Here is a 24372-nt window from a genome sequence, read left to right as displayed (position 1 = left end):
TGATTCCATACTAGGTGAATTACATGTAGTTTAAACTAGATCCCTGTCCTCGTGTCAAAATATTTGCCCAGGAGATTTCAGTAACGAGGCTTTCCGACGAAATGATAGAAAATCTAAAGGATGTCAGAGTAACAGGATTATTTTGCAACTAGAACCTTAATTTTGATCCAATCACAAGTTACAGGTTTTGAAGCCTATGAAGAATGTTCCACTCAAGAAAAAGAACTCATGCCAACAAATATATATGTATATATGTTCACAAATCCCTTCATAATAACAGCAAAAAACTGATGAATAAAAACACGATATGGCTGATGGTGGTAAGGCTGGCTGCCCCATTGTCTGAGTTAGTGCCGGGCGAGTAATTTCCTTCAGGTGTGCTTGTAGTCAAGACAACAACTATCCAGTTATCTTCAGATCCAATCCCAATGCCAGTGTACTGGGTGCCGTTTAGGTAGCCTGAGTACTGTGACTTTGTGAAATTGGAAAGAACAAGACCTGAATCCAGGTTGGGAACACAAGCGGGCATTATTTGCCCGTCTCTCGTGGTGGTAACATTCAAATGGCATTTTGCTAGAAGTTTGGGATAGTCGGAGTACTGGGGTTCAGTGCCTGGTACGGTGTTGGAACCTGTTGTGTTGGTACAAGGTTGGTTCTTGAACTGCTCTGCTATTTCATCAGCAAGGCATTCTGCTCTGTCATTCTTGGTTAGGGCTGTCAAGTTCAAGGATGATCTGTACTGGTTAATTCCCTGAAGAAGGTTGTCTTCGTCATCTGCGTTCAAAGTGAGGTAAGATTATTAGTTCGTAATGCAGATCTCGAACTAAAGATCAAACACAGCAAACACAAGCCAAAAAGACAGTGCAGAATGAACTCTTGAAAGGAACAATCAAAGCAGAGAAAAACAAGGCTGAGAGATCTTAAAGTTGTGAGACAACTACATGAAATGATAGCCAATTCAGCTATAAAAGATGTAGTACACGAGCTATCTGATCACAAAGCACTTGAGGCTACTTGTTGAGAAAATCAAGCTTTGATATAGAAACACAACCACTGAGTAATTACAACTCATAAATGGCAAGTGTTAAGACAGACACTTTTGCGACGATTTCACATCCAAAGCATTGGAAATCTTACATCTATTACTTTGCTCGGCTACCGCAAATATAGAACCCACATTGCCAAGTTCACAGACCATTTGAATATGAACGATGCACATTTTGACTAATTCTGGTGATGGTTGCTTAAAATTCAAGGCGGAAGATATGGGCGTGCACACGCACACGCTCTTGAAAACAGAAGGTAACAAAACAAACCTTAACAACAATTATGGTGGTAATTTCAGAATTAGAATTGGGTCGGGAAGGAAGGGAAAAAGAGAGAAGATTCTCATTAGGAAGGATAGATCTAGCATCCAGGAAGAAGACGCGTTCACATTAAGCAACAACTTTAATTATAATTATACCAAACTTCAAAGGGAAGTCTGAAGAGAAAGTTATGTGTGATCTTAAGTTACCCATCAACGACAACATTCAAGAACAGCAAGAAAACACACGAGTCAAACACAAATAGATCTTAAATCCAAAACTACAATTAAAAAACAGTGAAATTTCCTATTTCTTCTACTTTGCTTTCCTTTTTTGGGTTCAAAACAGATAAACGACCAAAAGAGAAGACCAATCTGAGCTCAACATAACCAGAAACAGAGCATCAAAAGGAGCACAAACACAGTCGTCCCACAATGCAAATCCAAGAACCCAATACCTAAACAAGTCAAGTTCCGTACACATTAAAAAACAAAAAAATGATCGGGGGCAAGAATTCAGATCTTCAACCCAACTCTTCTGCACCCATCTTTGCAATTACTCAAATTTACACAAAGAGGGAAAAAAGAAGAACCCTTTTGGCTAAAACCACTCTATCATACAACATAGTATCAAGAACCATCCAAATCCAGGAATTTAAACCAAAGAAACTAAATCTTGTGAAAGATGAAGAAAACAATGAAATGCGCTTGTTGGAAATAGTTGGGGAAGTGTTTACCATCGCATTTGATGATGAGAAGGGAGTGGAAGAGTAGAGAGAGGAGAAGGAGTTTCTGGAGAGACGCCATTGCTCAACTGTCTTTGATGAATTGAGCTGAAGAACAACAGTTTCTGTGGAGAAGGTTCGCTCGGCGGAGTGAGAAAGACTAGAGAGTTTGTGCATATATAGAAAAATCTTCTTCTTGACGCGGCAGTACTACATGATGCTTGCTGCGGTGTCGTTTCGTTAACATTTCGTTTTCAATTTACTATTTGGTGAGACTTCATTATAAAGCATACAATTTTACCAGATATGATCTCTCTCTCTCTCTCTCTCTCTCTCTCTCTCTCTCTCTCTCAAATAAGTTATATAAAAACATTATATTGAAATTAGATTGCTTAAAAATAATTTAACATTTATAATTTTATAAATAAATTATAGAAAGTTGGTACACAGTAACAAATCACAAGAGTAGTAGATATACCCTCTGTATTTCTACAGAATAGTTAATAGCTTTTTCAATGTGTTTGGTTTCATTTTTAACTTTTTTAGGTATGTTCTGTGGAGATAAAGAGAGAAAAATAAAGCTAAATAAGTATGTGTTAGAGATAATGTGTATGATTCGATTTATTTTTTGAGATAATATAAAATAAGTATGGTATGTTTGATTTTTTCAGTGTCAGAGAAAAAAATATTATTTATTGTCAAATCATGTCTCTTTTATATATGTTTTATATACATTTGTATGAGTATATATATAATTTATTTGGTTGTGAATGGAATAAAATAAATAGTATTTTCTAATTATATATGTATGAAAAAGAACAAATATAATTTATATAAATACACTTTTATAAATAATTAAATGACTTCAGTAATGGATTAACAATATTTTTGTTAGACGTTCTAATCGAGGTGATAAGTTTAAATATATTATTCAAATAATGTAATATTTGAATTAACCGCGTAGAATTGATATATTATTTTATATTTTTTAAATATTCAAATTATTTCAATAATGTAGAACAATATTATGTACAAAATATTAAGTGGTTAAAATATATATTTGTATTTAAAAAAGGGCAGCAGAACGCAGTGGCTTCGACGTGAACAAATGATGAAAGAAAATGACAACTACGGCTCTGAACCTATTCTGTGTATCTTGTCCTCATAACACTGTTTCAAAACATCTAAAAATTAGTGAAAAATGGGTAAAATAATTCCGGCCAAATATTTCAATGTTTTGAGATGGTCCAAAATCGAAATCAAACACTATGTTTGTATTTTAAAAATAGACTAAAAAATCTCAATTTTAAAAATATTAATTTAAATATCAAAATACCAAAAAAAATTATTTTTTTTATTAATTTAAATATCAAAATACCAAAAAAAATTATTTTTTTTAAAATTTATATATTAAATTAAAATTAAAGTAAAAAATCACAATACATAAAATATATACTAAATTTTATTTTCTAAAAATTGAAAATATCTATACCAATATAAATGTTAATTAATAATAATAAAAATAATAATATTTTATTAACTAGTTTAACTTATTATTCAATTATAAATATATTTTAATAAATTATATTATTCATTGTAAATAACATTTGAAATTTACAATTTAAATTACTAGTATATGTATTAACAATGAAAATTTTGTTATTTTCTTTTAGTATTTTATTTCAAATAATTTTCTTATCTTTTAATTTTTTTCTTTAAAACTTCTCAAAAAATTGTTTTTTTTAAAATTTATTCTTAATTAAATTAATTAAAAATTTTATTTTTTCAAATTGAAGATGACAACATCGTCGCTACCCCCCTCGCATGGGAAGGGGAGGGGTGGTAAGGGCGAGGTTTGGTGGGGCAGTAGGATAGGAGATTAGTGATTAATTTTATTAAATTTATATTAAATAAACTAATAATTTATTTTTGTAGTTTATAATATGCAATAATATATATTTCTAAATTTATTTATATGGACTTTTATTTTTTTAAGATTCAACAAATTCTAGGATATTTGTAAATTAAAAAAAAAAAATCCAACAATCATTAAAAGTAAATAATATATAAATGAGGCGTAACGATCCCTTTGTACAAAAATTAACGTCTTTAGTCACATTCAATGGAGAGGTATTATTGAGCTACGTTAAAAATCGAACGGAAGGGTTTTTCGTTTATGTTTAAAATACAGAGGAATTTTTAACTAAATAGATGGAGGTTTTATGCTATTTAGCCTTTTAAAAATCTGGAGAAGTTTATGGGTAACTAAGAGGTTGTTTGGTTAAGCTTATAAGCTCCTCAAGACGGTGTTCGGCTAATTATTTTTAAAAGAGTTTATAAGATTTCAAAAAATAAGATGTTTTGGATCTTATAAGTTTTTTAAAATAAGTATTAACTTATAAGTTATTGAAGAGCTTATAAGCTCCTGATATATTATATTTTAATCTTATGAGATATTTTATAGGGTAAATTATATTGAAATTTCCTTAATTTAAATTATAGAGACCCCTCATATCTTTTACAAATTGCAACTACACCGTCTGGGAGGTGTTAGTGTCAAGTGGCTGAGCCCACCAGAAATCCCAGAAAACAATAGGATATTCTTCAATCTAAGGACATTTCAGTAAACGCCCATAGCCCTGCTAATTGAGTTTATGTCAAGTGGCTGAGCCCCCACCAATTCCATGCAACCATTCTTGGACCCTTCACTCCCTTGACTCCCACTGCCTTACAAAGCCTTCATTGTCTTTGAAACTTCACTTTCTTCCCTATCAAAAGAAAAGAAAACTCACTGGAGAAAATGGCAGCCATTGTCGACAGCCGCATTGTCCTGTCGGCCCTGGAGGTCTGCACCGTCATGCTCGTTTCTTTGGGACCAACGGGCAGCTTGCCAGGTTCTGTAATGGGGAGTTTGTGGAGTTTGATGCACGACTTGAGCAGAGAAGCAAAGGGAACATTAGCAGGGAGCCTGTTTGCATGTTGCTTACAGCCAATGTTGCAAATGAGAATGAGTGGTTTGTTAAATCAAGTGTTGGAGTGTGCTTCCAAATGCCCTAGAAAAATAAAATAGCTAATCTCCTCAGTTTCTTTAGTGGGATCATAGAACTCGATTAAAACTTCATGGGACTGTAATATCACAGGTCCAAACCATTCCATGATGTAGGAATTCAATATGATTCATTGAGCATCTCTAAAGCACAGGAGATGTGTGTCTTTGTATTCTTTATATGAACAGTACATACCTGATGTAAGAAATGATGTACACCTGAACAGCCACTGCTGAGGCCGAGGAGATGAGAAGTGGAACCCGAGGACTACAGTGGCAGTAACTCTAGGAATCGAGCCCATGAACTCACAATTGTAAACAATGGGAGCTCGTTGTTGGGCAAAAACCTAATCGGTCATTGTACACAAATTATCAACACATTTGCAGGAAATGTATGCATTTCCATGTATCCGCAGTTCAGTTCAGAAGTAGAAAAGAATCCCTCAAAAGGAGAGGGGTGACGGACATATACATCATATCGACACAAATGATCAACAAAGTTAATTCATCGTAAAGGCAGTACAAGAAGAGATTCTGAGGATTGAATTCAGATTAATCCAAGTTCAGGTGAACCATATTGCTTTATTAGCTGTCAAGCCTAAAAGGAGTAACCAGGCAGCAGCAAAATCTCAGTGACTAAAGGAACAAACTATATCTACACTCAAATTTGTCCGAGAATGACATCTCCTCCAGAAACCTGAAACTCAGATGGTGCTTTTTCCACATTAAGGACTTTAATCTTGCCGTCAACCACATAAGCTGACCACCTGTCCAAGAAGAACAAGGCAAACCTTTAGTTTCTCAAGATGGATCGACAGATTTTACTCAATATAAGTAAATAAGAGCAAGTACCTATGAGACCGAGGTCCAAGTAAAGCAGCAGATAAATCTATCATCAAGTCCAATTTCTTATGGAAGCTCCCATCAAAATCTCCATAAAATTCAATCTGACAGCAGCATGATTAAGAATGCGATTCAGAAATCAAAGATTCATAAAGACTAGAAATGACAGTACAATCTGCAAGATAAAAGAGTGAACAATAACCATTGAAGTTACTTATACCAAGCTTCACAGCAAAGACAACATATAGACAACAATGTTTACAAAGAATCATAGTTGGTTGTCATTGTAAGGTATTAGTTCCACTAGAAAACAAACACACAATGTTGAAGGCAGTATCAACTAAGTATTCGCAGAATAGCTTATCTAATATTTAACAATCTTAGAGCCACTATTCAAATGCTAAGTCAGAATCTTTGATCCTCCACTTGAAAAGTCTGCAAATTGATGCCTGAAATCAAATTTCATCCATCCTAGAGTTCTGTCATCTATGACAGCCGAACACGTAGCTCAAAGACTCACTAAACCTTAGTAAAATCACAACAGTAGGAAATGCTTATTTTCTCCAGAAATCAAGAAGGATAAGATAAATGAGTAGCTTACAGCTTCCTTGGCCTGAAGCTTTTCTGCCCATCCATTCAGTACATAGGGATCATTGACGGCTACACATATCACTGAATCAACTCCCTTCGCCTTGAATTTATCAATATTGTCTTTGTAGCTAGGGACATGCTGTGCCGAACAAACTCCAGTGTATGCACCCTTAGGAATGTAAAACCAAACCCATATAAGCATGAAGAAAATGCATTTACAAAAACATTGGACGGATATTTTTGCTAATGATATGTTGATTTCGTTTCTTAAAGATAAATGCTTAACTATTTTTAAAATAATCTTACAAACCGGTTCCTGTTTCGACTGAACATGAAATATGAAGATAACCAAAATCAACAATTTCCTCTAAGAAAACCTAGATCGAAAAGGAACAGTGAGAAAAGAAAAGAGCAATATTTTCCTTCATGTGGTTCCAAATTGAAATTGTTAAGGAAATGACATACAAATAGGATCTTCAGAAGCATGTAGTAATTTGTAAACTAATTTCCTCTTTGTTTATAAAACTTAACTAAAGTTCATTAGACGGATATTATGTCGAACATGAAAATCTGATGACATTATGGCAAAAACCACCAGTGCTAAAACCTCTTTAAATCAATTGAACGGCTGTAAAAAAAAATTGAAACAAGGGTTCGTTTGATACAATAAACTAAATCAATCAACAAGGGAAAATTAAAAAGACATAAATCCACAATTCACATATCAACAAAACCATCATTACTTCTTCACACACACACACACACATAGTGATGAACCAATGTGGCAAAGACATGAAAAACAAAGGAGAAAAAAATGGAAAGAACTCAAACAACTTACAGGGAGCCCAAAGATGACAACTTTCTTGTCCTGAAAACATAACAACAACAACAAGAACGACACATATCAACAACACAAAACCAAAAACCCTAACAGAATCCTAAAATTTCAATTCCTTTTCGGTTTAAAAAAATTTGTGGGACCTTGAAAATGTCCTTCAAAGGAGTAGTGGAGAATTTGGACGAAACGCCCTCGTCCCACGAGCGAGCTCTCTGGAGGGAGACATCCGGTGCGGCCGATACCAAGTCCGACCCCACCGCAACCGATGCATACGCCCTTGAAGCTCTGAATCCATTGACCACTGACTTCACAAACCCCGTCCGCTTCAGCAACGCATAGGAAGCCATAGCCGTGTTCCTAATTATCTCTTCAAATTCTCCTCTATTCTCTTCTTTACAGTCAGAGTTGTCTACACAAATCTGTTTCACGCTATTAGGTCTGCATGTGGGGACGCCAAAATCGCTAGATTTGGAAGCACGAGTTTAAAGCAGATGGGAGGTTCGACTTGGATTATATCTCTGCTCTATTTGTGAGTTGTTGGGCCATTAAATCTTCACAAGGAGTAGGTCCATCACAACAATAATAACCTTTGTTACTCATAATTCATACATCAGCCACTAAGAATACCGAACAAAATGCATAAAACTCCCTTGTGTTTTAAAAAGTCTGCAAAATAAATTCTCTTATTATGAGAATAGGCTCCTCTGTGTTTTGTAAAACTTAACTCAATCGCCCATCTCTGTTAAATCCAACTAACGGTGTTAATTTTTAAAAATTCGATCATTATACCCTTACTTATTATATATTATTTTTTATATTAATGACTATTGGATCTTTTTTGATCAAATATTGATCGTTAGATCTAATCAATTAATTTCAATCGTTAGATTTAAAAAAAATAAAAGGTCTAGATTCAATAAATTATTTAACTTATATTATATAAAAATAATTTAAAATTCTAAAAATATATTATTATTATATATTTAAAAAAAAAGTAACCACAATTCTAAAAATTCTAAAATTCTTTTTTTTTTTTACGTAAACATGAGACATCATTAAAAAAAATTATTATTAGCTACAATTTTAATGACTATAATTAAAAATTATGATAAATAATTATTATTAACCATAGTTAGATGCAATTGATGCAAAAATTAGCTTTTTCATTATGAAAAAAATTATTTGCTATAGCTAAGAGCTATGACAAAAATATTTGTCATGGCTTTTAGTCATTATAAATATTTTAGCCACCCTCGGAAAAACTATAGCCAACAACCGTTGCATGGCTGTGATCAATAACTATTTGCTACGACTATTTATATCATGGTTAAACGTTATATATTTTGTAGTGTATAATGAAAATATATTTGGATTAAATATTTTGTGATAGTTTGTTATCCAATTTTATAAATTATTAATAAACATACTGATTATTAAAATATCTGTAGTTAATTATAATAATATTTATTATAAATAAATAACTAATATTAAAATAGACCAACGCCGACATATGAATTAAAATTTAATAAACCCATGATTTTATGATGGTGGTGTCTCAATTTTATCAATTAAATTATACCCATTAACAACGCAACGTTATATATGTGTGCGTGCGAGATTCATATGAATTTTTTAGAAAATTGATTCTACAAGAATATAATTGTTAGTTAATTATATTTTATAAAAATTAATTTTGAAGAAAGATAGTTGGTTGGATTTTTGTTTAATATTTCACCTTTAACTTTTGTATTTAAAAAATTCAAATAATCTAAGTCGAGTTTGAATAATTTGACCTGAAAATTTATCAAACAAAAGATTGTATCAAACCTTAATTTATTATTTTCCATGAGTTAACTCAAACAATTTTTTATAAATTTCTCAAGAAACAAATTTAAGACAAAAAAAGAATAATACTAAGATATATTCTCTTTTTGTCATATATATGAAATCATACTTATATGACACGTAAGTATAATATAAGTCTCATCGTTCACATATTGATCGATGATTTCATATCCGATTCATATAAGCAAAATTCGCTTATGTAACATCGTTAACTAATTAACATCTTCTAAGATTAGACGAATCATGGTATGAGGAACAAATGTTGTCGCTATGGGTTATCCGAGGAAACCCTCTTGAGCTACGGTCGAAAAGCCTCCGAGACTTGTTGCCGGAGGCGATAGATCTCCCTTGCTTCGTGCTTTTTCTTCTGGGATGGGACGAACGAGGGATGAAAACTCCGGTGCCTTTGCTCTCTATTTTGCAAAATTTTTGCTGATCATAACTGGGAAATGAGGCCTGTACTTCTGGATGGACTGCTTGAGTGAGAGCCTGGAACAAAATATCACAAGGATTCAGTAATTACATTTTACACCTCCTAACTATGATAAATTACAGAAACTACTCTTATTATTTGAGAAATTATGGAAACAAACCCTATTTGCAATGAGTAAGTCCTCATCATCATCATCATCCATGATGAGAAGAGAGATTTGCTTGCTTAGGTGTGCAAAGAAGACATCATCGTCAAACTCCAAACCTCCTTCCATAGGGGTGTGTGTGTGTGTGTTGAGTCACTCAGACAAGAATCTTGGATGAGAAAGAGCAAATATCTATGAGAACTTTACTTCATCTTTTCCATTTTGATATTTCTCTTCCCTTTTCTCTAAAATCTCTACAACCCCTTTCTCTTTCCCCAGTTGAATGTGAGGCCCAAGTGATTTAAATAGAGGAGGAATAAGGCTCAGTGAGGGGGGAGATAAAGGCCTATGTGAGCTGGTTCGGGGCTGGTGCGGTCATCGAATTCAAACAATTTAGAATTCGAATGAGATTCACCGTATACAGATAGCTGTGATTTTTTTCAAAATTTGAATTTTAAAGATGCATTGACACAATTACAATCATTTATGTATGGGATTTAAGTGGAGGGCCGCCGATAGATGGATGATGAAGTCATCATGTGTTACTCCAGTAATTCACAGCTCGATACAAATTTATATGAGCGGCGTTATTAGTCCGTTATAAATGGTTATAATTTTCCCACGAGTTAAAATTATGATATTTAATCATTTGCGTGTATAAAATCTAAATGGGATTTACTTATACTTATGATTGTGATTGTCCCCGTCCGACGATTTTAAGTTATGAACCTTTAAAAGTTAGGCTGCAATGTAGTCCCACAAAGATATCAACAAGTGTGTGTTTTTTTAAGGATGTTATCCATATGTGGGGAAAGGGATGAGGAAGAGTTGCTGGTAAAGCAAAAGACCCCAAAAATCTAACATATCTCATCCAAACATAGATTAAGAATCAAGAGAGAGTGTGCGCTTGGTTGTGGATGTATTTGCTCTATTCCTCTCATCCACTAGTTTTGGTTCACACTTCACTCTATACTCCAAACACTCCATAGTACTTTTTGTCTTGTTTTTAATTATTTTTATTTGAAAGATTTTATATACTTTATACTTTTTAGGAATGATTAAACTGTCCATTTCTTAAAATTTAGTGTAATTATACGTACATCCCTTGTGGTTTGAGAATTTATATCTAGTACTCTTGACGTTTGTTTCTGTCTAATAAATAGACACATGATAATTAAGATGCATCGAATTTGTTGATATTAACAAAAAAATTGCATGAGAATCTATAGTTAATCTCGATTGACTTATTTACTGACCCGTTGTAGGTCAAATGAATATTTTCCAATCAAATTATTATTATATATTTAACACGAAAATGCATGTGAGTAGGTATATCTTCACACCTTTTAAGGGTATTTTGGTTAGAAAGATTTGTTTCACCTGTAATAAGAGAGCCATAAGTCAATCGAGGGTAAATTTGAATTTGTATTAAATTTTTTTACTAATATCAGCAAATTCGTTAAATTTTCACTAATTGATGGATTTATTTGTTAGATAAACACAAACATCAGTCGTCAGGAATACTAAATATAAATTTTCAAACTACGGAGGACTTATCTGTTATTATACCAAACCTCAAAGGAGGGTAGCGTATGTTTCCCTATTTTTATAATAAATTTTGAATCTTATAAAATGTTTTATTTTTAATTTGAAAATAAATTCTTTAACATTTGGATGAAATAAAATTCTGGGGATGATAAGATTCTATAAATGGTAGTTTTACAGTTCATATAGTTAAAATTAAACGAACTTATTAAAATTTAAAAATAATTATAAAAAAAAAAAACCAAGAGTCACATGATACATTGCAAATTTCTAGGGCTGAATTGGTGGTCACAAGGTGTTGAAGGTGCTACATCCATGTTGGATGATTAACACATAATTCACTTTTTAAAAATAAAAATATATATAAGAGTAAATTACAGTTATTCTTTTTAGATTTAATATAATTATAATACCTCATTATTATTTAAAAAATTATAAATATCTTATTGATTTTAATGTCTGTGTACCAACGAGCTCATTCTATTATATTTTATTCAAATTTTTATAGTGAACTGTCCAGATGTCCTTTCGGATTATAAATTATAATTTTATATATATTTTTAGAATTTCATAAAGTATTTTTATGATCTAATATTTTAAATAGATTATTTTCTTTATCCACCCTCAGATTGTTTTTATATTATTTTAAATATTTTTATTTTAAAAAAAACAACAAGGGTAAAGTAGTTTTTTTTTTTTTATCTTACCATTTAAGGACTATTAATTATTTTTAATTTGAGAGAGATATTTGTAATTTTTCAAATAACAAAGAGTATTCATAATTATGACAAATTTTAAAAAAAGTAAAGTAATTTACCCTGTACATAACCAGTAAAGTACTCATAGCACAAAACACCAAGTGTAAACTAACCTGGAGTTACGGGGCTCACTGTGCGAATTCGATTTTTTGGAAATTATTTTTAAATTAAATTGTAATTGGCGATTTTATAAAATAATTTTTTAAATTAACACTTTTAAAACCAAAACCAAATATGTGATTTCGGGTGGTTTGGCGGTTTTAATATTTATAACAAAAATAAGATGTTGAAACTAACAAAAATCAAGAAATGAAACAAGTGCTTGTATGTAGCAAGCAAGAAAGTCGATATTATGCACTATAAACCACCAACACTCTCCACAACTTTTAAGTAGATTAAATTATAAAAACATATATAATATCGCAACAAGGAAACAACACTTAATGCAACAAAGGCTAAGGGTTGTGATGGGTGTACATATGATCCCCCTGCAAAAAGACTGAAACGCCCTTCATTAAGGGCATTATGGTCATTTCCGTGACCGGATCCGCGTGTTTCGTAACGGGCGGGTCGCAGAGGACCCGACCCAGGTCACATGAACCAACGGAAGACCCGGACAATGACGACCGTTCGATCAGAATGTGAATCAGCAGGATGAGGCCACGTGGCCCAGTACTTGCCGTACAACTGTGTACTATAAATAGACCCCGATACGCCATAAATGAGGTAACTGTTATGCATTAATTGAGATCGAACTCTGAGATCGCATACATTTCACTCGATCAACCTAACTTGAGCGTCGGAGGGTCATTGTCGGGGACGTGCCCGACGAGCTCACGGTTCGTGTTTTATTCTCAGGGGATCCAAAATCTGATTCGGAGGAGTTAGTCAATCTTTGGTGAGACCGTCTCAGGAGATCGAATAATTCGACCCGGATCAGTTGGCGCCGTCTGTGGGAACATCTGAGAATTCTTTATCATTATGGAAGGTTCATCGAGGAGAAATGCTGCGGAAGAGGAGACACCCAGGAAAGGAACAGGTGCAACCATTCAAATCACTCAAGACGAGTTGCAAAGAATGATAGAGGAGGCAAGTCGAAAAGCAATCGTGGAATACGAAAGGAGAACAGCGACCCCCTTGGTCAAGGAAACTGCTAGAAGGCAGTTATTTGAGAATGTGGAACCAATAAGAGAATCAAGGGTGCAAGGGGAACAGGAACATCGGAGCAAGCGACCGGCGTCATCCGATGCAGGTTCTAGCAGCCACGGACGCATGAAGAGAAGGGAGCCCGTGATGTCCCGGGCCGAAGTAGAAAGCGTGGGCAAACAAGTACACAGCTTGAATAAGCAGATCGATGAGCTGAAGAAGCGAGGGGAGATTGTCTCGCAGAACAAGAACTCCCCTTTCTGTAACGACATCCTCGTTCAAACTGTCGAGCCGGGGTTCAGGGTACCCGATCTGAGGCGATATGATGGGATGAGAGACCCCCAGGAGCACGTGCCCGCCTTCGAAATGGTGATGAATCTTTACGGACAATCAGCCCTGATAATAGCAAAATTGTTCGCGACCACACTCACGGGGAAAGCTCAAGAGTGGTTCACAAACCTGCCCCGAGGAAGCATCGAATCCTACGAACAGCTCGTGCAAAAATTCAACTTCCATTTTGCGAGCAAGAAGAAAGAAAAGAGGTCCGCTACACATCTATTCAACATCCGGCAGAGAGAAGATGAAACGATGAAAAACTTTATGGGTCGGTTTAACAATGAGACTCTGGAGGTGCAAGAGTTAAGGATTGATATGCTTGTGAGCCTTCTCATTCACGGACTGAGGAATGGCTCTTTTGCTTCCGCCCTCGCACGAGATCCGCCCTTCGATGTCGAGCAATTGATGGCGCTAGCACAGAAATATATCGACGAAGAGGAGATGAACGCGATGAAAGACTCGGAACGAAGGGAGCGAGAGTACATCCCTAGGCGACCTCAAGAGGGCAGGGGAGGAGCAAGCGACAAGCCTAAAACAGAGAAACGGAAGGAGCCCAAGTACGTGCCGAAGTATCACAATTACACGCCTTTAGCTATGTCTCGAGAGAAAGCCCTGATGATGGTAGAGAACGCCGATGTGCTAAAGTGGCCAAGACACACGAGATACACTCCCTCGAAGAAAACTTCTAACAAATACCGCCGTTTCCACCGGGAGAGGGGGCACAATACAGAGGAGTGCTATCAGCTGAAGGATGAGATCGAAAGGCTTGTTAGACAGGGGCATTTTCGAGATCGCGTACCCCCGAATTGTAAAATCGGTGGGGAAGGAAGGAGGAGCAGGTCGAGAAGCCGTGATCGCGACAGGAACCCGGGCCCATCAAGGACCGACCGAGCCCCGACGGGCGGGAACAATGCACCCACCAAGGGCGTTATATATACGATTGCGGGAGGATCGACCGCGGGAGATTCGAGCCGAACACGGAAGAGATGCGCTCGAATGGCCGGATCAGTTCGAGAAAAGGAATTTGTACTGAAAGTGGAGGACGAAGAGGCCATCTCATTCAACAGTTCGGACAGATTGGAGGATGGTGGAGAACAGAACGACCCCATGACTGTCAAGCTAGATATTGCGAACTTCACCGTCCACAAAGTGTTGATTGACAGCGGGAGCTCAGCGGACATAATCTTCAAAAATGTGGTAGATCGGATGGGGCTGGAGAACGCGAGGCTCGAACCCGTAAAGACCCCGCTAGTCGGTTTCGGAGGAAGCGAAGTGGCCTCGCTAGGGACGATTGAGCTGCCAGTGTCCATGGGTGAGGAGCCGAAAAGAAAAACTCTGATGGTCAAATTCTTGGTGGTCGATACCCCGTTCACGTACAATGTCATACTGGGTCGGCCGGGACTGAACTCATTCCGGGCGGTCATCTCTACGTACCATATGAAGATGAAGTTTCCCACCGAATACGGAATCGATGAAGTGTCATGCGACCAAAAGGAGGCTCGGAAATGTTACAACTTGTCGATAAAAGGAGAGCCAAGGTCGAAGAAGCAAAAAATTAGGGAGGATGCGGAATCCCGACCGTACGAAGCCGAGCACTTGAAGCCCAGTGAGGAATACAAGGCTATTCAGCTCGCAACAGAGGATCCCAGCAAAACGACCCGGATAGCCCAGTGAGGAATACAAGGCTATTCAGCTCGCAACAGAGGATCCCAGCAAAACGACCCGGATAGGATCCAGCATGAACGAGGGAGAGATGGCCATGATTGATTTCCTGCGGAAGAACGCGGACATGTTCGCATGGAGTCCATCGGATTTCACCGGAATTGACCCGGGGGTATTGTACACCGATTGAATGTGGACCCGATGGCTCGACCTGTGCAGCATAGGAAGAGGACTTTTAGTAGCGACAAGAACGAAGCTATCAGGCAAGAGGTTGAAAAGCTGCTGAAAGCCGGATATATATCGGAAGTCCAGTACATGAATTGGCTTTCCAATGTAGTACTTGTCCCGAAGTCTTCAGGAAAATGGCGAATGTGTGTGGATTTCACGGATCTGAATAAGGCTTGCCCCAAAGACCCGTACCCGCTACCTCGGATCGATACCATGGTGGATTCGACCGCGGGATTCGAACTCTTTTCGATGATGGATGCATACCAAGGATATCACCAGATCCAACTGGCAGAGGAGGATAGAGACAAAACTTCCTTCGTCATAGATAAGGGGATTTATTGCTATAACATGATACCGTTCGGACTGAAGAACGCGGGTGCAACCTACCAACGATTGGTTAATAAGATGTTCGGTGATCTGCTCGGAAAAACCATGGAGGTATATGTCGATGACATGCTGGTCAAGAGTAAGAGATCGCAGGACCACATCAAAGATCTCTCCCACGCGTTCAGCATAATGAGGTCGCACGGAATGAAGCTCAACCCGGACAAGTGTACTTTTGGTGTGACTGAGGGAAAGTTTCTGGGGTATATGATCAGTGAACGAGGAATAGAGGCGAACCCAGAAAAGATTCAAGCTATAATGGGTCTGAGATCGCCCAATTCGATCAAGGAGGTGCAGAAGCTCACGGGAAAGATCGCATCCTTAAGCAGATTTATATCTCGATCGGCTGACAGAAGCTTACCATTCTTCAAAGCCTTGAGGAAACCCAAGAGTTTCGCGTGGACTCCAGAATGCGAGCAGGCTTTGCAAGAACTAAAAGAGTATCTCACCAAACCTCCGTTGCTTGCAAATTCTAAAAATGGAGAGACGTTATTCTTGTACCTTGGAGTGTCCGAGAACACGGTCAGCTCCGTGCTGGTGAGAGAGGAGGCTAACAGTCAGAATCCAGTCTACTATGTCAGTAAAATGCTCCAAGGGGCAGAATTGCGGTATTCAGAGATGGAAAAACTCGCCCTCGCATTAGTAGTAACTGCCCGAAAACTACGACCATATTTTTAGTCGCATAAAATGGTGGTGCTGACGAACCACCCCCTTAAGCATGTGATGTCGCGACCGGAAGCCTCCGGAAGATTAATCAAATGGGCGGTCGAATTGGGGCAACACGATATTGAGTACCAGCCCAGGACAGCCCAGAAGGCACAGGTGCTCGCAGACTTCATCACAGAGTTGTCCAGCGACCCGAAGGAACCCGACGCCTCCGATCACACCTGTTCGAAATGGATGTTGCATGTTGATGGGTCTTCTAATGCTAACAACGGAGGAGCAGGCGTGTTGATCCAAGGACCCAAGGGAGTCGAGATAGAAGTTGCAGCTCGCCTATCATTCCCGATGACAAATAATGAAGCGGAATACGAGGCATTGGTACTAGGACTGGAGCTAGCATATGAGGCAGGTGCTCGTGATCTGGAGGTTTTTACCGATTCACAGCTGATCGCTATGCAGATTGAAGGAGCATATGAGACGAGAGAGAGAACCATGACACAGTATAAAGAGATCGTGCAGCGATTGATGGGAAAGTTTAGTGGATGTTCCGTTTCACAAGTTCCCCGAGCAGAAAACGACAAAGCGGATGCTCTATCAAAATTTGGTGCGGCAATGGATGGAATTCGAGATCGCAAAATCACAGCCTTAGTGCGCGAACAGTCGGCCCTCGTGAGTGGAACAGAAATCCAGGTCGTCTCAGAGGCAGAATCGTGGATGAGCGAGATCATACGGTATCTTGAAGAGGGTACCTTGCCTAACGATCCACTGGCAGCAAAAAGAGTCAAATTTCGAGCCGCCCGATTCACGTTGCTAGAGGGTCAGCTCTACAAAGGAACAGCGGACGACCCTCTCTTGAAATGCTTGGATGGAGAAAGAGCCTTGTACGTGATGCGAGAAATACACGAAGGAATCTGCGGCAATCATTCAGGAGCGAGATTGCTAGCTCAGAAGGTGATGCGACAAGGGTATTTCTGGCCCACCCTAGTCGAAGATTCCAAGAACTTGGTGAGAAAATGCGAGAGTTGCCAGAAATACGCTTCTTTGATACATCAGCCCGCGACCCCGATGGAACCAATCAAGATAGCATGTCCGTTCGACCAATGGGGAATTGACATCGTATGACCTTTTCCGCCTGCACAAGCCCAAAAGAAATTCATCATTGTAGCGGTTGAATATTTCTCCAAGTGGGTCGAAGCGGAAGCAGTAGCCAAAATATCGGAGAGGGAAGTCATCAACTTCATATGGAAGAACATCATATGCAGATTTGGTATACCCCGGATACTAATATCTGATAACGGCACGCAGTTCCAGGGCAGGAAGATTACGGAATGGTGCAAGGAGCTGAAGATCGCACAACACTTCACAGCAGTTGCGAACCCTCAAGCGAACGGACAGACCGAAGTGATGAACCGAACGATCTTGCAACATTTGAAGACTCGCCTCGAGAGCAAGGGATCGTGGGTTGACGAACTGCCCGGGGTCTTGTGGGCTTACCGCACAACACCACGAACCGCTACGGGCGAAACCCCTTTCTGCCTAGTTTACGGAACCGAAGCCATCATTCCAGCTGAAATTGGGGAGGAATCGCAAAGAGTCATGCAGTATGAGCCCGAGGCGAACCAAGCCGAACGAAGCTTCGACCTCACCGTCATCGAAGAAAAGAGGGAGGCCGCATATGCCAGAATTTTACATCACAAGGGCCTAATGATGAAGAGCCACAATCGCAGAATTCGACCCCGCCAATTACAGGTGGGAGACCTCGTGCTGAAAAAAGTGGAGGCGTCAAAACACGTGGGAAAGCTGGAGCCGCCCTGGGAGGGCCCGTACAAGGTGGTTGAGATCAGAAAGAAGGGCACATACCGGTTGCAGGATATGCAGGGTCGCGATTTATCACGCCCTTGGAACATACAGAATTTGAAGAAGTTCTATGCTTGAAGCGAAGAGCCTGTGAAAGGCGAACGACCGAGGGATCGAACCAAGAGCCTGTGAAAGGCCATCCACCGAGGGATCGAACCAGGAGCCTGTGAAAGGCCATCAACCGAGAGATTGAACCAGGAGCCTGTGAAAGGCCATCAACCGAGGGATCGAACTAGGAGCCTGTGAAAGGCCATCAACCGAGAGATCGAACAGGGAACCTGCGAAAGGCCATTTAAAGAACGGGTTGCGCATAGACTTCTAGCAGACCACCAATTGTATATTTCCAAGGTTAGGAAGGTTGTGTCCATGTTAATCACTGCGTTATTGAGCATTTGTAACCATTATAATTTACCCAATGAGATATATCAAAGTTCCTTTGTTTATTATTATTCGTACGACTTCCAACATCTTTATTATTATTCGCTACATAACGCGTCCAATGTGCGATCTGAAAAAGACGCACTCAAGAAAAACGCGAACTGAAAAAGACGCGTCCAATGTGCGATCTGAAAAAGACGCACTCAAGAAAAACGCGAACTGAAAAAGACGCGTCCAATGTGCGATCTGAAAAAGATGCACTCAAGAAAAACGCGAATTGAAAAAGACGCGTCCTAGACATGTTCTAAGAAAGATGCAATGCGCAAGGCTAGCAAAATACGCGAGCTGACGAAAGTTCTTTTTCATTTAACAAAATGATATACAGGGGTCATCAAAAATTCCACCCCGCCCTCCTGTTTACAAAAAATGATGTCCTAAGAATCTCTAGAATTTACAGTTTGATCAATCAACTCAAAATCCTACCACAAAAATAGAAGAATCGGGATTGTTCAGGCGTCAGCTTCCACCTCTAGCTCGTCCCTCAAGACCATAAACTCGTCATCTTTCAGCTCAGGATCCGGAGGAAGAGGTTGGAGGTCGCCATCAAGCGAGATGTCAAGTTTGCTGCGGTCAAAAGACTCATGAAAGCCACCGAGCTTTTCGACTTGAGATAGGCAAGTCTCATAGCCCTTGGTGAATGAGTCCGCAGACTTGATCTCAAGAGCGGTCGTGAAGGTGTCAGTCTTAAAAAAATCACGAACCGCGGACATCCTAGAACTGGCCAAGGCTCGCTGATGTTCTTCAACCGGAATGCGACCGGCTTGGCCTTCCTCCACCCCACGCTTGTGGCCCTCCACGAGGCCGACCTCCTTCCTCCACCCCACGCTTGTGGCCCTCCACGAGGCCGACCTCACGCCCGGCATCGAACGCCTCTTTCTTAACCTCCGCCAGGGCCACCTCTTGTTCAGAACGAAGAATCTCCCTCTCCTTCTTGGCAACATCGAGCTCGGCTTGCAGCTTTTGCACCTCATCTCCCAAGGCCAGCAGATTATCCTCCTGCTTGCGTTCCGTCTCGTCTCGTTCGGCCAGTTGAGCCCTAAGATCTTGCACCTTCTGATCAGTCTGAATATAACTCCTCCGATAGTGATTTGAGGCTAGGCTCAAGCTTCGGAGAAAGGTCATGGCCTGCAAAATCGAATGCAATGAATGATAGAAAAGAAGGGAGATCGAAGGAAGCCAGCCGATGGAATACCTGGACCATGGAGTGGGCTGCGAACTCCTCAAGCCGAATAGGGCTATTCGTTACAAGTGCCCCTTGATCGCGAACGGAGACGAATGAGTTGTAGACTGCGAAAGTATCGCCTCCAGCTTCGCCATACAGCGACGAGCTCGACATGTCCTACCATTCGGGAGGCGGCACGTTGCCTCGAAGAGCTTCCCAACATGTGGCGAGCTGTGCCACCCTCAAGAATTTGTCCCGATCTTCCTCAACACTAGTCTTGTCTGCGGCTTCCTTAGCCATCCTGCTCAGCACGCTCGGGCTATGCGATTTGGAAGGAGGAGGGTGGGAGGCCTCAACGAGCTCCTTCCCCTTACCCTTATCGCTAGGCCCTAACTTGGACTTGGGCCCATGACCCTTCTTCGGGGAGGATCGCTTCTTTTTCTTAGATCGCTCCTCAGGTGGAGGACCTTGGCTTCCTTGATCGGCCCCATGGTCACCACTGGCCTCATCTAGACCCAGTTCTAACTCCGAAGAGTTGTAGCCGAGATGATCACCATGGGCGAAAGGCGTATCCTCACTATCAACTGCAATGGGCTGTTGTCCGTCGGGAGTCGCGATCGCGAACGCTTTTGAAGGAACCGAGGGAGGTGGGATCGAAGATAAATCTGGAGCACCAGCATCTGCCTTGCCCTTCCCTTTCGGATCTGAGGAACTCGCGATCTCACCCCCCTTCCTCGATTTGTTCTGGGCCGCGATCCTCCGCATAGCAGTGCGCGTGCTCATGATTATACTATTTGCAAGCAGTGAGAAGTTAGCATATGCAAACACTACAGGGATGAAAGCAAGCGAGACCAAAAGAAGAAAATCACCTAAGGACTCTTCGATGTGAAGGGACGCTGGAGAGAGCCCAGATAATTGCAAAACTTTCTCAGTGAGAAGCTTCTTGGGATCATACTTATAAGATGTTAGACTCCTTATTTGGTCACCCTCCAACCCCCCACCACTGATTTTTGGAAGGGGTTTATACTTAGTCCACTCGTTCTTAAAAGGCCAGACACCACTAGGAGATCGAATGAAAATGTAGCAATCTAACCAAGCTCCTATATTCGACTTCAGGGCGCTCAAATACCCGCAATCGGGCTTGGCCGAAAGATAGAAAAAACCTCGACTACCAGACCGCTTCGAGGTGGTGAAGGAATACAAACTCCAAAAATTGTCAAAACTGGGATCCAAACCTACGAATCGCATCATTACAACGAAAAGGACAATATGGGTAATGGAATTTGGGGAGAGCTGCATAGGGCATAACCCCAATTTATTCAAAATCGCGGCCACTGGAGGAGCTAGAGGAAATCGCAGCCCGGCATCGAGGTGTTTGATAGAAAAAGCAGTAAATCCCTCGGGAGGACGATGCATGCGATCGAAGGTAGCAGGGATGAGAACATCAAAATCGGAGGGGATGTGGTATTTTTCCCTAATCTTATTGACAGGAACCCTAACTTTACTAACCACAGCCTCCCAAGGGTTTTTGGTGAGTCGATCCTGAAACTTGGCAAGGACCGAAGGCCCAGTCTGTTCATCCTTAAGTTTAGTGATAGGAAACTTCTTGTTCCTCTTGGGAGAGGTAGAATACGACCCATGCGAAGACCTAGAGACATACCTAGACCCAGACCCTGAGGACGAACCAGAACCGGACTTAGGAGAGGACCCAGAAGCATATTCAGAATGAGATGAAGAGGACCCTGAACCAGATCGTGGCTTAGAGCCAGATCGCGACTTAGAATTCGAGCTAGAGCTGGAAGGCATCGTACCTTAAAGCAGGATGACTCTGGAAGCCGCAGATCGAATACGAACTTGTAGTTGTGAGCCTTGGTCGCTAGAAGTCTTTGCGTGAGGTGGGCCGAGAGTTCAAATGATGGGGTATTTATAGGAGGTCCACTTTGGAACAACGCGCCGAAGGTCAACCGACAGGATCACGCCACGCGTCCACAGGGATTGCCGATCGACGGACGCGACGATTCGACTTCCTCAAAGGCAACGAACTTGCACTTTGAAAAAGTGGGGGAGTAATGATGGGTATACATATGATCCCCCTGCAAAAAGACTGAAACGCCCTTCATTAAGGGCATTATGGTCATTTCTGCGATCGGATCCGCGTGTTTCGTAACGGGCGGGTCGCAGAGGACCCGACCCGGGTCGCATGAACCAACGGAAGACCCGGACAATGACGATCGTTCGATCAGAATGTGAATCAGCAGGATGAGGCCACGTGGCCTAGTACTTGCCGTACAACTGTGTACTATAAATAGACCCCGATACGCCATAAATGAGGTAACTGTTATGCATTAATTGAGATCAAACTCTGAGATCGCATACATTTCACTCGATCAACCTAACTTGAGCGTCGGAGGGTCATTGTCGGGGACGTGCCCGACGAGCTCACGGTTCGTGTTTTATTCTCAGGGGATCCAAAATCTGATTCGGAGGAGTTAGTCAATCTTTGGTGAGACCGTCTCAGGAGATCGAATAATTCGACCCGGATCAGGTTGATTTAAGAGAATAGAGATAAAAAAACAGAAAGATAGAATAAAAAAGGGTGGTAGAGAGAAAAGAGAGAAGAGGAAAAAGGAGGGAGAAAAAACGAATGAAAAATTGGGCCAATCATTCAGTGGGCTTAGAGAATTAAATATTTTTTTTTTATATAAAGTCCAAATATAAATTTTACAAAAATGGACTTTGTAATGTGGATTTTTGATTATATATGTATTTTTAGTATTATATAATTCGAATATGAAATTTTTTTAAAAAAATTAATTATTCTATCAAATTATTATATATATGTTTAAAAAATTAATTATATAGTTAATGGTACGGTTTGATTTTGGACGATTTTTTTAAGTTTTAAATTAAAATCATATCAATAGTGCGGTATAATTTTACTCTAAATTGATAGTTGCGGTCTAAAAGAATAAATTATAAAAAACGATTCAATTCGATTTGATTCAGATAATTTTGAGCAGTTTTAATTTATTTCAGGACCATCACCAATTCACACAGTATAATACGAAACTATGACTAATTAATTACATAAATACCCTTTTATTTCTAAATATATTACAAAAGAAATTTAATGAGAAACAATTATACTACCAGTTCTAAATTTACATCTTATAAGAGATTTTTCGCAAAAAATTTAGAGACTCCGTGATAATAGAAATGTCAGATCATCCCCTGTGAAAATTAAAGTATCAATTATCTCCAGTGATATAAAATAAAGTTCCAAAAAATCCATTCGTACAAAAATTGGGCCACACGCGTTTTAACTGTGAATTGACTATAAAAATACTTTTTTTTTATATATTTTTTCCTTCTCTCACATCTAATAAAGTATTTATTATTTAATAAAGTATATATAAAATACTATTAATATTAAATTTGTAAAAAAATTATGCAAAAAAAAAAGATGCATAAAAAAAAAGTGACTATGAGAAGATAGTGGGGGAATGAGAAGTTAGAACAATGGGTGGATGAAAAGTTAATAAATAAATTAGATTAAATATTAAAATTGACATATTAGAATAATTGAGACACCGATTTACCCCTCTTTAATTATATATAGTGTAGATATATTTATGTTAGTGTAGATAATAATTTTAATGTTTCAATAAAAAAGTATTACTCCCAACATTAGTCAATTCTATAAAAAGCAAACTAAAATAATAGGGATAATTACATCCATCTCTCCTGAGGTTTGATGTAATTACATGTAAATCCCCTATGATTTAGGAAATCACATTTAATATTTTTGAAATTTGCTTCTGTCTAACAATTAAGTCCCTCCATTAGTAAAAATTCACTAAATTTGCTGATATTAATAAAAAAAATTTATATTTACCCCCCATTGATTTATTACCGATTTACTGTAGGTTAAATAAATCATTTTATGATCAAATTACCCTCATATGTCTTCACGTGTTAATGAATGTGAGGAGATATATCTTTACTGTTATGGGGGTTGTTTAGTTGAAAAAAATTATTTGACTTGCAATAAGTTATCAATAAGTCAATCGAGGATAATATCAATTTTCATTCAATTTTTTGTTAATATTAGTAAATTTAGTGAATTTTTATTAACAAATGAATTTATTTCTTAGACGGAAGTAAAGTTCGGGCTAATAGATGTAACCTCCCAAATCACAAAGAGTTTATGTGTAATTATACCAAACATATGGAAGGAAAATGTAATTATCCCAAAAAAAATATTAAAGAATTGGTCAAAAACTAAAACTAAATCTAAAGTTTGGATGATGGAATCTTAGAGGGAATAGAAACTAAAATTCCAATTCAAATCAACACACGCTCTTTGTGAGAATTTAACCTTGTCAAAGAAGAAAGAATCACATACAAAACAGTAGTCCATT

General features: G+C 38.8%; 5 protein-coding genes across 5 annotated transcripts; 2 read left to right on the top strand and 3 right to left on the bottom strand.

Moving 5' to 3' along the window:
• Positions 122 to 2208, bottom strand: LOC105156973 (uncharacterized GPI-anchored protein At3g06035-like). The gene is made up of 2 exons (XM_011073251.2): positions 2044 to 2208; positions 122 to 774 (listed from the first exon to the last, which is right to left on the bottom strand). Exons 1-2 carry the CDS (start codon positions 2111 to 2113, stop codon positions 269 to 271), a joined length of 576 nt encoding a protein of 191 aa, XP_011071553.1. The 5' UTR covers positions 2114 to 2208; the 3' UTR covers positions 122 to 268.
• LOC105156971 (peroxiredoxin-2F, mitochondrial) lies at positions 5458 to 7771 on the bottom strand. Its single transcript, XM_011073249.2, has 5 exons — positions 7493 to 7771; positions 7350 to 7379; positions 6522 to 6680; positions 5930 to 6024; positions 5458 to 5844 (listed from the first exon to the last, which is right to left on the bottom strand). Exons 1-5 carry the CDS (start codon positions 7694 to 7696, stop codon positions 5739 to 5741), a joined length of 594 nt encoding a protein of 197 aa, XP_011071551.1. The 5' UTR covers positions 7697 to 7771; the 3' UTR covers positions 5458 to 5738.
• Positions 9288 to 10205, bottom strand: LOC105156970. The gene is made up of 2 exons (XM_011073248.2): positions 9788 to 10205; positions 9288 to 9683 (listed from the first exon to the last, which is right to left on the bottom strand). Exons 1-2 carry the CDS (start codon positions 9899 to 9901, stop codon positions 9411 to 9413), a joined length of 387 nt encoding a protein of 128 aa, XP_011071550.1. The 5' UTR covers positions 9902 to 10205; the 3' UTR covers positions 9288 to 9410.
• On the top strand, positions 13057 to 15231 carry LOC105157071. Its single transcript, XM_011073365.1, has one exon. The coding sequence runs from the start codon at positions 13057 to 13059 to the stop codon at positions 15229 to 15231; it is 2175 nt and encodes a 724-aa protein (XP_011071667.1).
• On the top strand, positions 16519 to 18429 carry LOC110011771. Its single transcript, XM_020693023.1, has 2 exons — positions 16519 to 17610; positions 17800 to 18429. Exons 1-2 carry the CDS (start codon positions 16519 to 16521, stop codon positions 18427 to 18429), a joined length of 1722 nt encoding a protein of 573 aa, XP_020548682.1.

Source organism: Sesamum indicum, linkage group LG3, assembly GCF_000512975.1.
Source record: "Sesamum indicum cultivar Zhongzhi No. 13 linkage group LG3, S_indicum_v1.0, whole genome shotgun sequence".
NCBI classification, from domain to species: domain Eukaryota; kingdom Viridiplantae; phylum Streptophyta; class Magnoliopsida; order Lamiales; family Pedaliaceae; genus Sesamum; species Sesamum indicum.
This window is presented reverse-complemented; position numbering and strand designations above follow the sequence as displayed.